At 41.9% G+C, this 17,180-nt stretch overlaps 1 protein-coding gene across 2 annotated transcripts in view; it reads right to left on the bottom strand.

Moving 5' to 3' along the window:
• TSPAN12 (tetraspanin 12) overlaps positions 1-15,776 on the bottom strand; it is a 68,239-nt gene extending 52,463 nt beyond the window's left edge. The window contains exons 1-3 of one of the 2 annotated variants that reach the window (XM_028489832.2): positions 15,542-15,776; positions 15,133-15,301; positions 14,050-14,185 (exon numbers count right to left, since the gene is read on the bottom strand). In XM_028489832.2, coding sequence (XP_028345633.1) covers positions 14,050-14,115 — 66 coding nt within the window. In that variant the 5' untranslated portion in view covers positions 14,116-14,185; positions 15,133-15,301; positions 15,542-15,776. Of the gene's footprint in view, positions 1-14,049; positions 14,186-14,379; positions 14,449-15,132; positions 15,302-15,541 lie in introns of those variants that run through there. The other variant, XM_028489833.1, reaches the window with a different exon arrangement.
• Between the last annotated feature and the right edge of the window lie 1,404 nt (positions 15,777-17,180).

Below are 17,180 nucleotides of genomic sequence, written 5' to 3'. Positions count from 1 at the left end.
ATTTACTATTACTATAAATATCTGCCATTCTGTTTTGTAATCATGTCATAGCTACTAAATAGAACGTCACTAAACAGTGTACAGATAGATGAACTATTAGATACAGTAGTTCAGGACAGGAATTGTACAGAACAACTAAATTATCCAATGTACAACATAAGCCTAAGACACGTCATATGTAAAAGCAAGGGAGCGATCAAATACTACTGATGTTGTCCAAAAATGTCACAGGAGCTAACTTCAAAGGACTTCCATTGGCTAAAGTTAAACAATTTGAGCATGAAAATAATAGTCATAATAATAATAAATGCAACGGTTTAAAACATCCAATATGCTAAAATCTATGAATTCACAATAATAAACAAAACTCATTAACCAGCTTTGGAGGATGTTGGATATTCAACTCATTATTCAGAAAACTGACAAGAATCCAATATTTATCCAATCTTTCCTATACGAACTAAAGAACCAAAGACTTAATGAAAGTTTTTAATGGAAGAATGTCTGCTAATAAGTACAGAAAGCATGACAGAATGTCACTATTTGATAATCTTTTCTGAAATAATGGCTCTCTTGGCAAAGATCCTCAACGACTGCCAAAATTATCAGGTCAGTGGCTCTCAGTCCTGTCTGTACATCAGAATCAACCAGGACTCTTAAAAAAATTACTGAGCCCAGATCCACCCTGAATCAATTCTTGGAAGTGGGGCCTGGGCATCAAAAGTGGGTAAAGGCTCCACAGATATTCTAATGGGTAGTAAGGGCTGAGAACTACTGCATTAAGTGAAAGGCTGATGGAGACTTTTAGAATGGAGAGATCAGGTTGACGTAAAATACCAGATGCCCTGATCAATCTTAGCGTCATAAAAAGAGGCAACCGGATATAATAATGTCCCCAATATGATGCAATCAGAAGTACTCAGAGATACCTTTGAGGTTAATTTAACCAAAAAGTCAAACCTGAATCTAATCAAGCCTCCAGCTCTATCAGTTTATAGTAAATACAGGGAATAGATTTAAACTTGTTAAATGTCACCATGCGGATGCAATCAACAAAATCGAGAATATAAGAAATTTTACAGAACAAATGATCTGGTTTCTTCAATTTAAAAAGCTGGCAGGTGGAACAAAAAGAAGGAAGGAGAAACTGTCATAAATTAAAAGAGGTTTAAGAGATTGTCCAAGGCAATGTCAGGATCTTGGTTTGGATCCTGATTTAAATGAACCAACCACAAAGAGCCGTTTATGAGAAGACTGGCGATACTGGATATTTGAAAATATTTGAAAATATTTACAATAGCCAGGTCATGGAAGCAGCCTAAATGCCCACTGACAGATGAATGGATAAAGAAGATGTGGTACATATATACAATGGAATATTACTCAGCCATAAAAAGGAACAAAATTGGGTCATTTGTAGAGACGTGGATGGACCTAGAGACTGTCATACAGAGTGAAGTTAATTCAGAAAAAGAAAAACAAATATCGTATATTAACGCATATACGTGGAATCTAGAAAAATGGTACAGATGAACCGGTTTGCAAGGCAGAAATAGAGACACAGATGTTGAGAACAAACATATGGACACCAAGGGGAAAAAGCGGGGGGGAGGGGGTGGTGGAATGAATTGGGAGATTGAGATTGATATGTATAGTTATAGTTATAGTTATCTATAAAATAGTTTATAGTTATCTATAAAATAGATAACTAATAAGAACTTGCTGTATAAAAAAATAAATAAAATAAAAAATATTGACATCATAAAATAAATTATTGTTTATTATTTTAGATATGACAATAGTATTACTTTTTTTAAGAATCCTTACCTTTTACAGGTACATGCTGAATGGTTTAATAAACAATCACGATGCATGGGGGTTAAGTGAGAAGTGGAGGCTATGTTGGTAACTGGGGATTAATTATACTGCGCTTTCTACTTCTGTATGTTTTTAATTGTCCATAATTTAAAAAAAAATTTTTTTTAAACAGCAACTATCTAGAACACATTCAAAATGAGTCTTCCTGGGAGGCTTTTCTAAAAGCTGAAGGTTAACCCTAAGTTCTGAAGGTCTTTCCTATTTTGATGGAAATTTTTCTCAAATGTGTCTTATACTTATCTTCTTAAGTGCAGTATAATGAATTTCAGCTTAATTTGATTTTTAATAATTTCTGGCATCTTAATGAACATTACCATTATGTTACAGGTTTTCTGTAAATGCTGAAATAATGAACGTACAAGATAGGAATGAGTCTTTACTGACTCAAGGAGTAAACATGCTTTCTGGATAAGGGCTCCTAGGTCAGCAGAACACGTGGAGCTCTGTGACCTCTTGTACAGTGAAGCATGGCCACCTGCCTGGAAAAGCAGCTAGTGAATTCACGCATCCTTCATCCAGTTGCAAATACAGTAGATCCCCCCCCTTATCCGAGGGGGATATTTTCCAAGAACCCCAATGAATGCCTGAAACCTTAGAGAGTACCAAACTCTATATATACTAATGTTTTTTTCTATAATAATGCGCGGGTAGCATCTACATCTTGGATACAGTGGACAAAAGGATGATTCACATCCTGGGCCTGACAGTGGGAGATTTCATCATGCTTCTCAGAACTGCACACAATATAAAACCTACGAATTGTTGATTTCTGGAATTTTCCATTTTATATTTTTGGAACACTGTTGACTGTGGATAACTGAAACTACAGAAAGTGAAACCGAGGATAAGGGGAACTACTGTATTTACTCAGCACCAACCATCTGCCTTGTACTGTCTGTGCTAGAGTCACAGACCCAACAATGCGTAAAAGAAGCAAGAACTCAGCCTTTGTGGAGCTTCTTACAGAACACAAGGAATAAATATGTAAACCAGATAATGACAGACTGTAAAAAGTGACATGAAGCACGGAAAAGTGAAGTAACCTGTTCAAGGTCTTGCAGATTCTAAATGGCAGAGCTGGATTCAGATCCAGGCCTTCATCTTTGAAGCTTCAGGGTTAGTCACTAACTGCCTTCCAAGTTTAGAAACGAGCATTATATTCCCCAGACAGAGAGGGGATGCACCTGCACAGCATGCAGGGTTCCTTAAAACAAGGGAGGTGCGGGGTTGCAGGGGGAGGTCCTCTGTAGGCGTCAGGCTCAGTCTGAATGTCTGAACTGCTTTCTTTGCTGAACGAGGGCTCAGGGCTCAATGGCTTAAAACAGGTTAAGAACCCTGGGATCACAGTTCAGAGGAAAATTAGGCCACTTATTACTATCCTCATTCCTGTTGGGAATGAAGAACAGATTGTAAACCTCATAAAAGTTACCCAGTGGATCAGCCACAGTGCATTAAACATGCTTCTAGCTTCTGTAAACTTGATGCTTTAACATCTGTTCTACATGCTTATGCTGGACACACCTTGGTCTGGACAAACTGATAATATGCCTGAGTCACCTTGCCTTGGCCACTTTCCACCCGCCCTTGCGAGAAGTCCTTCTTCAGGGCCCACAGTTTTCATTTTCAAATACAAACCAACTAATCCAGAGCCTACACTCTCAACCACCCCTTTATTGAGCTCTCTCATTCCAGGCCACTCTACACCTGCCCGAATCACCGCAAGGTCCAGATGCCAGACAGACAACTAGGGACAGAGGTTGCTGAAATTATTCAAACTAGCCAAAACCTACTTATGCTGCCTTGCCAGTCCCTCCTTGAAGAAGCCCCAATGAAAGCACTTGCTCAATCTCCATCTCTCTCTCTCCCTGCCTCGCAATGTACCCCACCATGAGGAGACCTGTACTCTATCTCTTGGGATCTGTGAGTGTAACAGACTATCTTTTCAATGGCAGTTGTCTCCTGATCTTTTGATCTTACCAAACCTCAATAATCACAGTACCTATTACAACACACAGGGCTAGCAGGGGACCATGGACTGCTTGATTAAATCTGAGGCTAAGTGGTCTCCCTCTACTTGGCTATATGTGGGTCTTCAAATACCTTATATGTTTCAGGGGAACAGGAAAGTCTACTAATGTGCTATTTTATTTAATTACCTTAATTCTTTTGCAGTTATAAACAATTCTCCCCTCTCTTTATCATTCTTTGAAATAATAACTCATCTTGATTTCTCCATCCTTTAATTTCTCACAGGCTGTTTAGCCCATTTTCAATATCATAGCTCTAAGACAGCTATCAATAAATTATCAGATTCTTCATTTTGCAGAATATAGTATCAGTGGTTGTCATTATATACACAGTACTTCCATTCATAACAAAAATGTCATTTTTAAAAACGGTGTATTCCAAAACATTTCTAGTACTGTAGAACAGTTAAGAGCATGGGTTCTGAAGTTATTCTTTCTTTCAGAAAATATGTATTGATCAGCTGCTCTTTGTCAGGTACTGTGCAATGTGCTAGAGATATATACTGATCGGCAATAACAGGCACCAGCTCAATTCTATGATGAAATTTACTAAGTGAAGAGATCACGTGTTAGTCAAGTGTTAGTCAACTCATCAGAGACACAAATGTGTAACTGCAAAGTGTAATAAGTACTGGGAAGGAATAATACAAGTTGCTGTAAGAACTTCTTTGGGGGGACTTCCCCAACTTCTTTGCGGGGTCCAGTGGCTAAGACTCCATGCTCCCAATGCAGGGGGCCCAGGTTCTATCCCTGGTCAGGGAACTAGATCCCTGATGACGCAACTAAAAGATCCCGCATGCCACAACGAAGATCCCACACGTGTAATGAAGATCCCGCGTGCTGCACCTAAGACCCAGCTCAGCCAAATAAATAAATAAAATTTAAAAAAATAATAAAAATTAAAAAAAATCCTTTTGGGGTGACTGACCTATTCCATGGGGTCAAGGGGACTTCTCCAGACAGCTAAGATCTGAAAGATAATTATCAAGTTCATTAGGGAAATGGAGGTTGAAAAGAACATTCCAGTCAGAAAGAACAGCAAAGGTCCCAGGGTGGAAGGCAGCATGATATGTGCAAGGAAGGGAAACTGGCAGGGGGCAAGAATGGAAAGCCAGGCAGGGGCCAGAACACACGGTCTTAGAGATCATTGTAAGGCATATGGTCTTGACCACAATGACCATAAGAAGCCATTGAATCAAAAAGCCTTGGTTTGAATTTGAATTCCAGCTCTGCTCCTTTTCATCTATATGACTTCGGGTGTGTCATTTAATCTTTCCTAAGCTTCAGTTTCCTCCCATATAAAATGTTATAATAGCAAGTCCAACTTCATAGAGGATTCACAGGATGAAAAAAGAGTAGGATTCTTACACATATTCCCTATTACTATCTTATACATATTACCTATTTCTTTTGACCTCAGGCCTTTCTCTTAATCTTTCTCAGTTTAGGAGACAACTCTTAAATCAGTTCGTAAATGTAATCTTCAGATATTTGAAGGTCTAACAAATGGACAGGAAAGGCCGCTCTGGACAGAACTATCTATTGGACTTCCATAGCCATTCTTATTTTTGACATCTCTAAAACTGAACTCATTTTCATTCTTCTCGAAACCTGTGTGTCTCTCCCACTGTTTTTCCTGTCTCGGTAAATGGTATAATCAATGCTTCAGTCACATCCACTGGCACCTTGGCAAGCAGCCTGAACCTCTCCCTCTTCCTCAGTCCTACATCTAATTGCTTTCAAGTCCAATGGATTGTTCCTGCAACACATCTGATAAATTCCTCCCCCTTTCCTGCCACTCTGGCTAGTTCAAGCCCTCAGTCTCTTGCCAGGCAATGATAATCACCTTATAAGAGAACTCTCCAGCTCACAGATTCCACCTCAAATTCACCCTTCAGTTAGCTTTATAAAACACAGATCAAGCTCTTCTGCTTATAAAGCTCTAATAGCTGCCCCTTCTTGCTCCTCCCGATCTCTCACTTCCACTTCCCCCAACTCTCTCTTAGAGAATAAGTTTAAACTCTACAGCAGGACACACAGGCCCTCTTCAGTCATCCTTTGACCTATCTCTTCAACTTATTTCCTGCCAACTCCTTCCCACACACATTCTGTCCTTGGATGACAAAAGCCCTGCTTGTGCTTCTCTGATATGCACTACACAGACCTCCCTAAACCTATGTCTTTGCCCATGCAGTTCCCTCTGCTTGGAATGCAATCCTGCCCCAGCCTTTCGATATCATGGGCAGAGCAACCTTATCCTTAAAGACCAGCTCAGACATCAGCTAGAATGTAAAGTTTTCCTCCCAGCTCCCTCCTTACCCAGAGTCAACACTCTTGTCTAGACTTCAGAGACCAGATATCTACAGTCTCCTATTTTTACCCACACATCTCATTCCACTAGAGGACACAGACCACTGCCTCTAGCCCCATCTCACAGTAGAGTACCAGGCCCAGTAGTAAGACCTGATACATATTAGATGAATGAATGCAAAAATAATTAAAGAAAGATGATTTCCTCTTGCCAGATAAGCTAACTATTGGAGAACTTTAGCAAAATTAGGAGGTGCTTTAAGTAGAACTGAGATTTCTATCACTGGAAGTTTTCCAGTAGAGAGATGCTTGCTGAATTACATGATGAAAAATTTATGTATCAGGTCAGAAGCTGGCTTAAGTGTTCTCAAAAGTCCTTTAAACTACAAATGTTGCATTCTACTTAGCCCCGCTGTTTTTTTCACTGTAGTCACCGAAGCATTGTAGCTGTGCACAGAACATCAGTAGAAATAAATAATATCAACACAAAGCTTTATCTCACAGTAAACAAGCAATTCTGAAAATACACTGCTTTTTATTATGACCTTATTTCCAGCCGCATTAAATGGCTGAGAACAGTTCAATTCTCAAAGAGTGATTTTACTTACTGTTGAGAAAATAACAGTAACAACAAATACAGTGCATGCTATAGCAAGAAGCTAAGCTAAAATGAGACAAGGTCACTTCAGTAACTAATCCTAATGTTATTAAATCTAGAAGGACAAATATGCAACCAATTCAGGACTCCTTACTAATAATGGTATTTTCTACTAACTTTCCAAATAAAAATAAAATAATTCTTCAACTGTCATTCATGATGATTAAATTATTAGGACATTGTAGTTATCACACGTAACTAGGTTTATAGCTCCTTACATCGTCTCCAATATTGCAAAATATTATCTGTAGTTCAAGAAAATATTTAGAAAATAACACAAAGATTACTTTAGAGAAATATATTTAATATACTACTTGGTAGGACCTCTGCCACCTTCTGTCTTGCAAAAAACATTTAGAAAATGCTAGCTCTCAACAAATATTTATAAAAATGAAATTTGCTGTGTTGCAGATATATTCTGGTTTTGCTTGAATTTAATCATGTAAAAAAACTGACAAGAATCAAGTTGTTTCCTATATCAGAATTTATTATGAAATGTATACCTATAGTTTCCAGGAAGTAAGGTTGCAGTCAAAAAATAGACATTTAGGGCTTCCCTGGTGGCGCAGTGGTTGGGAGTCCGCCTGCCGATGCAAGGGACACGGGTTCGTGCCCCGGTCCGGGAGGATCCCACATGCCGCGGAGTGGCTGGGCCCGTGAGCCGTGGCTGCTGGGCCTGCGCGTCCGGAGCCTGTGCTCCGCAACGGGAGGGGCCACAACAGTGAGAGGACGCGTACCAAAAAAAAAAAAAAAAGTAAAAAAAAAAAAAAAAAATAGACATTTACATCCTTCAACTGTCTGGCATATATAATATATAGTCTTACATAAGGTGACAGTAACACTAATCATTTCTGCTCAAGGGTGACAGATGTCTAAAGCCAGCCACCTAAACTTTTCTTTTTATGTCAAATCTGTTGGCAAAGAGCAGAATGTGGAAGAGAGACCAGGAACTTAGTTACACTTCTGTCTCTACAGAGAACTTGGACGAGTAATTCAAACTTTTAGAAACTCTTTTCGCTCGTGATGAAAATGGAAAAATTGAACTAGATGCTTTTAAAATTCCCTTCTTTTCTTAAAAACAAAAGGATTCCAATTGTGATTTATTAAAATGTAAAGGTAAATCAATTTTTGATAATTTGGAGGCTGGCAGCCCAAGGCAAGTACTTCCCAGGAACATGTGTGTCTCAGTTCCCAAGCCCGCTCCCATCCACCTTTTAATTAGTTCATGCCTCAACCAGCTTCCCTTTTGGGGGGCTGCGGGGGAGCTGGGAGCAGCAGAAAAAAGCAAACAGATCAGACTATTTGCCTGAAAGCACGGGCACTGTAAATGATGGGTGAAACAAGTTCCGAAGATTCCTTGTGGGTATCATTTAAGCATGAACATCTACTAATCAGGGATGAATAAATCAATAGCACCTTGGAGCTGTGCTGACTAATAGTTTTTATAGATCATGTTGCCCTGCAGACTGGGTGACCATACATCCTGCTCTGCCCAGGATGGTTCCACTTTAAGCTTCTGTTGTCCTGTCATCGCTGTTAATAGAGACAACCCCTTATAACTTCACTCTCAAAATTGTCCTGATTTCCACAGTAAATGATCTGGTCGCCCTATAGGCAATGCAGGCGAAAGAAGGGTGAAAGGCCTCATTCTACACCGTAGTTTCTGTGCAGCCCAATGGCCCAGCCTGTGACTGTTCTGAGTGGGGACGATGCCTGAGGGGCCTGTGAGGCCAGTTGGCAGCAGGGCTGGGCCCCAAGGAAGCCTCCACACCCTTCTCCTCCTCGAAATGCTTCCTTAAGAAGCATGCAGTGACCTTTCTTTGCTCAGCTGAGCCAACTGCATTAAAAAAAGTGTATTAGCTTTGCCCCTGAGACGAAAGCTTATTTAATGTTTATTTTTAAAAAGCACTAACATTTCTCGGAGGGCTCTCCTTTATTCCTTAGGAAGAGTTAAAGTAAACTGGAATGGCTTTCACAGTACAAAGTTGGCGGGGGGAGAGCATCAATTTAAAAAGTAGTATTTTAACATGAGTATATAAATGCTGTGTGAATGCAAATACCCACTTGCCAAGAATCTCTTTAGGGTCTATGTGGGTCAGGCACCTAAGGTTCACTACAGAAAACTGAAGAAAAAGAAACAGAACATTGAGTCTTCTGTTTTCTTCATCTAGCTTCCATATATCCCAAAAGTGTGAACCAGATTTCCTGTCTGCTTTTTAGGCTTTCTTTTATAAGCTTCTTTTCATATTTTGTCGAGGGTAGTTCCTCTCTCTTGCTACTCTTTGGTAGTGGTAAGTGAAAGACAATGGCTCTTAACTGCTGGTGAGAAAAGAGAGTTTAAAACTACAGGTGGGATATTATACTTTTAGAAAATAATAAACAAACGCGATGAATGTTAAGTGTTCACCAATTTCAGGAATTTCCAAAAAGGACCATATGTATCCATTTTTCCAACAGCAGAAAATTATCATCTAAGAATGGCAAACACTCACATCATAAAGCCACAGAAGTTGTCTTTAAAATGAAGGAAAGCTTTCATTTATGAAATACTATGGCATTTGAAAAGTAAAAGTGTGATACATTTGAAGTAAAAATAACCCATTTCCTTGCTCTATCGTGGCCAGAATGTGAATCATGGTCTCCAAAGAGCTCTCAGGGCAGTTTACTCATGTGCACTGTGTCTCATGTGCCTTTTCCCATTACAAATCCATAAAACTCATGACAAACCTCAAAGGTCCAGTATCTGTCTGCCAGCCCCAGTAGAGCTGAACCAGGATAATGCTTCTTTACAAGTGAAAGAGCCACTTCAACAGATGGCAAATCAAGGTGACCAGATCCACAGCAATGAAAGAATGCAGTGCATCTGTGATCTTGAATATTCTGTGGATTGTTTCCTCTTAGACAGGTCTATACCTCCCACTTAAAAAAATTAAATATGCAAGATACACGTTTTTACCGAAAAAAAAAATTCACTGTTTGATATTCAACTCCCAGAACAGAAAAACAAAATTGTATAGGTCCTCAGTGTTTTTCCAAATAAGATTTATTTTTCTTTCCCTAAAATCTTTGTTGGGTAGAGAAGGGGAAAGGGTACCAGTATAGTAGAAATAGATAGGAAAAAGTCTATTTCAGATGCTAGGAGAACAGTGAAAGGATACAGCTTTTGATCCTGTAGGTAATGAGGGCAGGTATCTCAATCCCACAAAGCTAGAGGCCAGTACAATCGCCCTCTCCATACTCAGGATGAGCTCAGGTTCACGCCACACTGGTCTCAATCCCACAAAGCTAGAGGCCAGTACAATCGCCCTCTCCATACTCAGGATGAGCTCAAACCACACTGGTTTGTTCTCCTTCTGATTCCAATGAGAACAAAAAGCAAGGACTAAAGCCTTGCTCCTCCAGATGGGGCACTCAGACCAGCAGCAACAGTGTCACAGAGGGGCTTTTGAGAAATGCAGACTCTCAGGCCCAGCCCCAGACATACTGAATCAGAATTTGCATTTTAACGAGATGCCCACGTGATCTGTATGCACGTGGAGGTTTGAGCAGCACTGCTCTAGGGGACTTGGAATGAGCAGGTGGGCAGCTAATCCCTTCCTACTGAAGATGTTTATTTCTCTGCTGCAAATAAATTCAGCACCGTTTCCAATAGTACAACTTCTGTCGCACTTAGAGAAAAAAAAATTGGACTTTGAATCCTGTTCTGCTACTTACTAGCAAGTTAATGAGCTTCACTGAGTAACTTCTCTTTACCACCACCCGCCATTTTCCAGGCGGAAAATGAGAATTAGATGGGAGAGTAGTGTAAGGATGCCCAGGAATGTGTGAGGCACAAGTAAGGAAATATGGGATCTGCAAACATTGCTTTAACATTGAAAGAATAACACCAGTGTCCCCAAAGTTAGCATATACATTTCATACAATTCCAAAGAACTCCTGACAGATAGTTTAATTGTATAAAATAATCTCAAAGAAAAAGAAACCTTAATCCAGACAAGAAAGGCAGGTGCTTTAAAAGAACAGAAGAATTAAAAAAGAGTATATAAAATTCTAGGGCTTCCGTGGTGGCGCAGTGGTTGAGAGTCCACCTGCCGATGCAGGGGACGCAGGTTCGTGGCCCGGTCCGGGAAGATCCCACATGCGGCGGAGCGGCTGGGCCCGTGAGCCAGGGCCGCTGAGCCTGCGCGTCCGGAGTCTGTGCTCCGCAACGGGAGAGGCCGCAACAATGAGAGGCCCGCATACCGCAAAAAAAAAAAAAAAAAAAAAAATTCTACCGAAAAAACATGTAAAAATTTGTTTATATAAAGTGATGCTCAAGCTCACTGATAGTGGGGGAGGTAAAGAATAAAGTAACAGTGAAATAACACTTTAAACCTTTTGGATTGGTAAAAATTTAAAAGTTTCATAACACCAATGAGATGGCAGCAACATTATATGTATATGATGTACATATAATGAGGTATATTGGTGCTTCTATTTCTAGGGGATAGATTCCCAGGACAGGATTACTGGGTCAGAGTAATGGAGGACCGGTAGCAATAGCAGCAGTATTAATCACAACAATAACCATTACTACTATTACTACTACAAGGATTCCTTTGACTCATCAACCCATCTCCTGGTAATCTACTTATTACAGTAAACTATTAGTGAGCATCATTATTGTAGTAGTAGTAACGGCTGCGGGTACTACAGCTACTATTGCTACTGCTACGACATAGATAGCACTTATTAAGTGCCACTGTTCAAGCACTTCACATATATTGACTCTAATCCCCCAACTCTAAAAAACTCTAAAAAATAGGAACTACCATTCCTATTTTGCAGACTAGGAAACTGAGACACTAAATGTGCCTGGCAAACATAGTAAGAACTACATAAATGTTAGCTATTTTGTTGTCATCATTACATATCCTCTGACATAGCAATCCCACTCCTGCAACTCTAACCAAATGAGAAAAACAACCTAACAAAAAATATCATGAATGTCTATGTGAATGTACATGAATGGGTATACGTGGACAGGTCTGAGTAAATACATCTTTGAATGAAATAAAGAAAAATACAGAGGGATGCCGAGTAGGCAGTAAACTTGGATTACTTTGTTGGCGGGGAGATGATATTTGGAGAAGAGGAGGGCTGGAGAGAGGGGGAAGCAATGGTAATAAATCAGAACACACAGAAAGTGAGAATGCTGAAGTAAGGATAACAACAAAGAAATAACATTTTGCATTCTTTGGGGACAGAAAGAGCCCTGGAGGAGTTTAAGGAACAGGCATTTTTAAGCAAATGTCGTTACTCAGAAGAGTAACATTTTTGTTAAGTGATTTGGGTTCCCCTCCACACACACACATAATACAAATTATTGAGAAGATTTCCAAAACATTATTCTAGGTTGCACAAAAAAAGTCCTAGTAATTCCAAGGTTCGAACACAGTAATCGTCCATGTAAAGGCACTGTCTAGGGGCAAGAAAGCTGAGTTCTGCTCCGGGCACTGTCACCATTGGGCCATCTGACCTTTGGCTTCCAGTCACTAACCTACACTTAGTTTTCCCCTTCCCAAAGTAAGGAAGTTCGACCAGATCATCTTAAATCCCCTTTTAGTTAGAAAAATGTGATGATTCTGTAATTAAAAACAGTAAAGTAGGGCTTCCCTGGTGGCGCAGTGGTTGAGAATCCTCCTGCCGATGCAGGGGACACGGGTTCGTGCCCCGTTCCGGGAAGATCCCACATGCCGCGGAGCGGCTGGGCCCGTGAGCCATGGCCGCTGAGCCTGTGCGTCCGGAGCCTGCGCTCCACAACAGGAGAGGCCGCAACAGTGAGAGGCCGCGTACCGCAAAAAACAAAACAAAACGAAAATCAAAACGAAAAACAAAACAAAACAGTAAAGTAGAAAAGTGAAAAACTAATAAACAGAAGTGACAATTATCACACATTTTAAAGAAACAAAGTTCAAAATCTTAACACCTTATAGCTAAGCAGATAATTTAATGACCTTAATTAAGTTTGTACATTTAAATTAAATGTACATTTAATTTGTACATTTTTAGAATTAAAAACTGCAGTAAGATCAGTTAGGCATTTTATATTTCCAAGTGGTGAATATAACAAGTCAATGCTTTAAATTTCATGTTGAGAAAAAAAGTTGCCAGTTTAGATATCTTTCAGATTACTTCCTAAAGTAAGGCTTAATTTGTCACCTTAAAGTGGAGCCATCCATAAGGAGTAGTTCAACCAAAATGTCATTCTCTAGAGACCACATGTCATAACCCTACAAAAAAAAGCTGGTAAATGCCAGCTAGTCAGCCAAATAAATAAATTACTGATTAAAAATTCTAACAGAAAGTTTTGAACATAAATTATTAATAGAACACAAATTTGGCAAAAAAAAAAAAAATTAACTGCTTAAGCAGGACAGCTTCCTGAAGCAACATTCAACGTTTAAATTTTTACAGTTTCCTCAAAAGTTTTGTAAATAACAATGTGATTATTAATAACACTTAATGAAAATTTATGCCTGGGTGCAATGCATAAAAAGTCACTAACTCATAGGGCATAAAGATTTCCATGAGCTTGTTAAATTTTATGTAGTTTATTTCCTTAAATGGCTATGGGATTTTCCCAAAGCATACACAAAATTCCTTAAAGCTTTGCCAACTTAGAAATAGTTACACGGAAACCACCTTTTCAGACTATATGGAATCTCCCAGAAAAATCTACTTAGTCTTCTGATAGGATATATGGGTATGAATTCCTACAAAAACATAGTAAGACTTCTGCCCCCACCAGATTTTATAGGATGACGTAAGGAAACAATTTATGGCTTGCACAGTTATCTGAAATTCCTGAAAACAAGCAGTTCCCTAAGTAGTATGTCAAAATTTTCTTATCTACAAGCACAAGCACGTGCACTTATTTATATCCCCAGATTAACTTCAAGTCTAATTTTACTGCCACTAGTATCCAGCGGTGGATTTCTTTTTTCTAATTACAAATGGAACTTGAGCTAGATCAAAGGCATTTTAAGGTCAAAATTTACTTCTCTGAAAAATAGAGGGTGTGATCCCATGTAATTAATTAATGCTTAGCCGTGCCCTTTGGCGCATTATGTGGTGGCTATAGGAAACCGAGTCCAGCCGTCCCCACCTGTTGGTGCAGTGGACTGCTTGACTTACCCAAAAGAGCAGATTGAGCGCGTAGAGCAGGCAGCGCAAACACTTCACAGAATCTTCTCTGGCCATTGTGAGCCCCGGGAGGGAGAAGCCCCATCCTTTCACCACATCCTACCCCCACGGGCAAAACAGCAGCGATCTGCAGAGGGCGGGAGATAACAGGGGACTTCTCACCACCGCGCTCCTCACCCCCAGCCCATCCCTCCTCTGCGCTGGGGGCAGGTCTGGTCCGAAGCCTAGTTCATTCGAGACATCGCTTCATCGAAAATCATTTGTTAAAGTTATAATAGTAACCTAAACTCCCCAAAGTTCCAAACAGGCTTCAGATAACACCTGCTGGGAAGAGAAAAGATCGTCTCCCCGGATGAATGAAGGCGCGCAGTAAACTCGGGTTCTCAGGGGACACGCGGCGGTGTCCTCTGAATTCTGATGAGACGCTCTTTAAAACCTCCCTCAGTCCACGCCCCTCCTCGGGGAGAGCTCTGCTCGGAACTGTCCCGAAGGTTGGAAACCACACTCCCCCCCAACCCCGGAGATGTCACAGACGCCGCCGGCGACACCGAAGGTGAGAGTGTCCCTCTCACTGGGAGAGTTCCTGGGCCCCCCACCTCCGCACCCCCTTCGCCATCCCGCAGCTCGGGTGTGAACGCGGGGCACTGGAGGGGGCGCAGCGCTGAGCTGGGATTCCGCCCGGCGACTAGGGTTTCTCCGGGAGAACACGAGAAATGATGTTTGGGCCCCGGAATGATGGATTAGCCGGGGGCGGGGAGCGGGGAGGGGCGCACGGGAATTAGGGCCGGTGCAGCTGTGCAGACGCCGGGTTAGTCATTCACGTCCCCCTCCCCCGGCCCCGGCCCCGGCCGCGACCCGGCTCTCCCAGCCGCCCGAGGAGCACAAAGCCGAGCGCGGTCGGCCGCCCCGCCACCCGGGCGCGCGCCCCCGGCAGGGCGCGCGGGGAAGCGCCGGCGGCGGGGAGCCCCGAAGCCAGCACTCTTAAGTAGTTTAGCACACAGCGCCGGGGGCAGCCGCCGCCGGCGGGCTGGCGGGACAGCGGGCAGGAAGGACGAGAGACGCGCGGCCACTCACCGTCGGCGCTGGGCTCCGCGCCCCGATCCCGCCGGGGGACAGTCGGGAACGCACTGCGGGGGCTCATCGGGGCAGCGACGCTCCTCCTGGAAAGCCGCAGGGCTGCATTGACTCAAACTAGAGAAGCTTCCTTCTCTTCCTCTCCCCCCGCCGCCGCCGTCGCCGCCTCCTGGGAAAAGGGGGAAAAAAAAAGTCCTGGGCAGCAGTTGCTGGAAAGTCTCTGCTAAGCCACCTCCCAGCGCCGCTGTCCCTCCCAAGTCCTCGCCAAGTCCGGACGAGGCAGCGGCGGCAGCCAGGGCCAGCTGCACGAACTCTCAGCGCATGCTCGGGCCGCCGGCTGCCCGGGTTGGATCCTAGTGGGTGTTTCTGGTCCCCTCACGCGGCGTGAACCCCCGAAGGGACGCCTCACCTCTACAAGGGCCAGAGGGAGAAAAAAACCTAGGGACTTTGGAAAAGTCCGCGCAGCAAGCCCCTTAAAAATGGTGGTGTCGGCGGAGGGGAGGCTGGGTTATAACCATAGGGAACAGGCTTTTATTATATGAAAATATTTGTGTTTGAGAAGGGGGGTGAAGGAGTGGCCCAACCCGATTCCTGCAATGAGAAACTAGTTTTCACAACCTTTCTAGAACCACCTCCTGCGATTTGTCACTAACATGGTGCCCTGTGCTCTTTATTATTGCTTTGTTGCCCTCCCTGCTTTAAAAAAAAAGTTCTTTCCCACTTCCACGGTGCACTAATAGCACTTACTTACACCCCAGGGTAGACATGTGGAGATCTGACGGCCAGAATAGGAAGAACATGTTTAACTCTTTCACAAGTAATGCAAAGTTTCAAAAATTTTCTCCCAATAGGATTGTTTGAGTTTTAACTGGGTAATTTATCTTGAATTGTGTATATGGTAATGGGTTTTGAATTTTTTTAACAAAAAATTCCGGAAGTATTAATAGTAGGAGACTATACTTCTAAAAGTACCGTCCCTTTGGAAAGTGAAAAAATTCAGACATAAAATATCGTCGAATTTTGATGTTTTATGCCTTGTGATAGTCCACATTTCTAATTATGTCTGTGTGCATTGTGTGGCAAATAAAACTTCACTAACAATTATGAATTACTTAAAATATAAACAACATCTCTGAGAAAACCTAATAATAGGAGTCCTCCTTAAATTTCCTTGGGGTGGGGGGAATAAAATGGAGTCCTGTGTCCATCACCGCCTGTCTAGAGTCAGTTGCTACAAGACCAGGGTGACGAAGAAACACACACTCTCATTTGGAGAGAAGTAAAATTAAGACCTAAAGAGAACTTGAGTGTCCCGGGTTATGGGAGGAAAAGTCTTGGTAAGCAAGTCACTAAGCTGTGTGTAAGGCAGCAAGCTCCAAAGAGCACGAAAGCCATCAACTCCAAATACCAAGAAAAACGTCCAGTCATCCATCAAATGACACTACCTCTGGCAACAGAGTATCTTCTGGAGTCATAGAGAAGAGCAAAGAAACCCATTTTTATCCTGTTACTGCTCAGACTAGGGTGTATGCCAGTTACAAGCAGAGGGCTGCTGAAAGCACCCACCATCTGAATGCTGTTGGTGCCACACATTCCTCTGAGTGACAGAAACATCCCCGCATCGAGGGCAGTCTATGACTGCCATTAAAACTGACAGAAAGAGTGCAAATCATTCCCAGGTCTCTGAACGGAGATCCTCTTCTATTTCTAGAAAGCAGTGAAGTACCTTTTAATTCATAAACCTTGAAGGGCCCTAGAATAATAAAATTTTAGAGGAAGATGCTTTAGAAGTACATCTCCCACCACAACCCCCGCCCGCTTTTAGTAAATGAGGAATATAGAGCCAAGAGAAGTTTTTAAAAGTTGCTCATTTACACCTCTAGTTAAATCAGATCCCAAGCTAAAATCCACAATCATACTCTCTAACTAGTTCAGTGATTCTCAAAATTGCTGTATATTAGAACCACTTAGGGAGTTTTGGACAAATCCTAATGCTCAGGCTATAACCCACACCAATGAAACTGGAATCTCTGCAGATGTGGCCTGGG

Source organism: Physeter macrocephalus, chromosome 5 (assembly GCF_002837175.3).
Source record: "Physeter macrocephalus isolate SW-GA chromosome 5, ASM283717v5, whole genome shotgun sequence".
Classification (NCBI taxonomy): Eukaryota; Metazoa; Chordata; class Mammalia; order Artiodactyla; family Physeteridae; genus Physeter; species Physeter macrocephalus.
The sequence above is the reverse complement of the archived record's forward strand: the minus strand, read 5'-3'. Positions and strand labels throughout refer to the sequence as shown.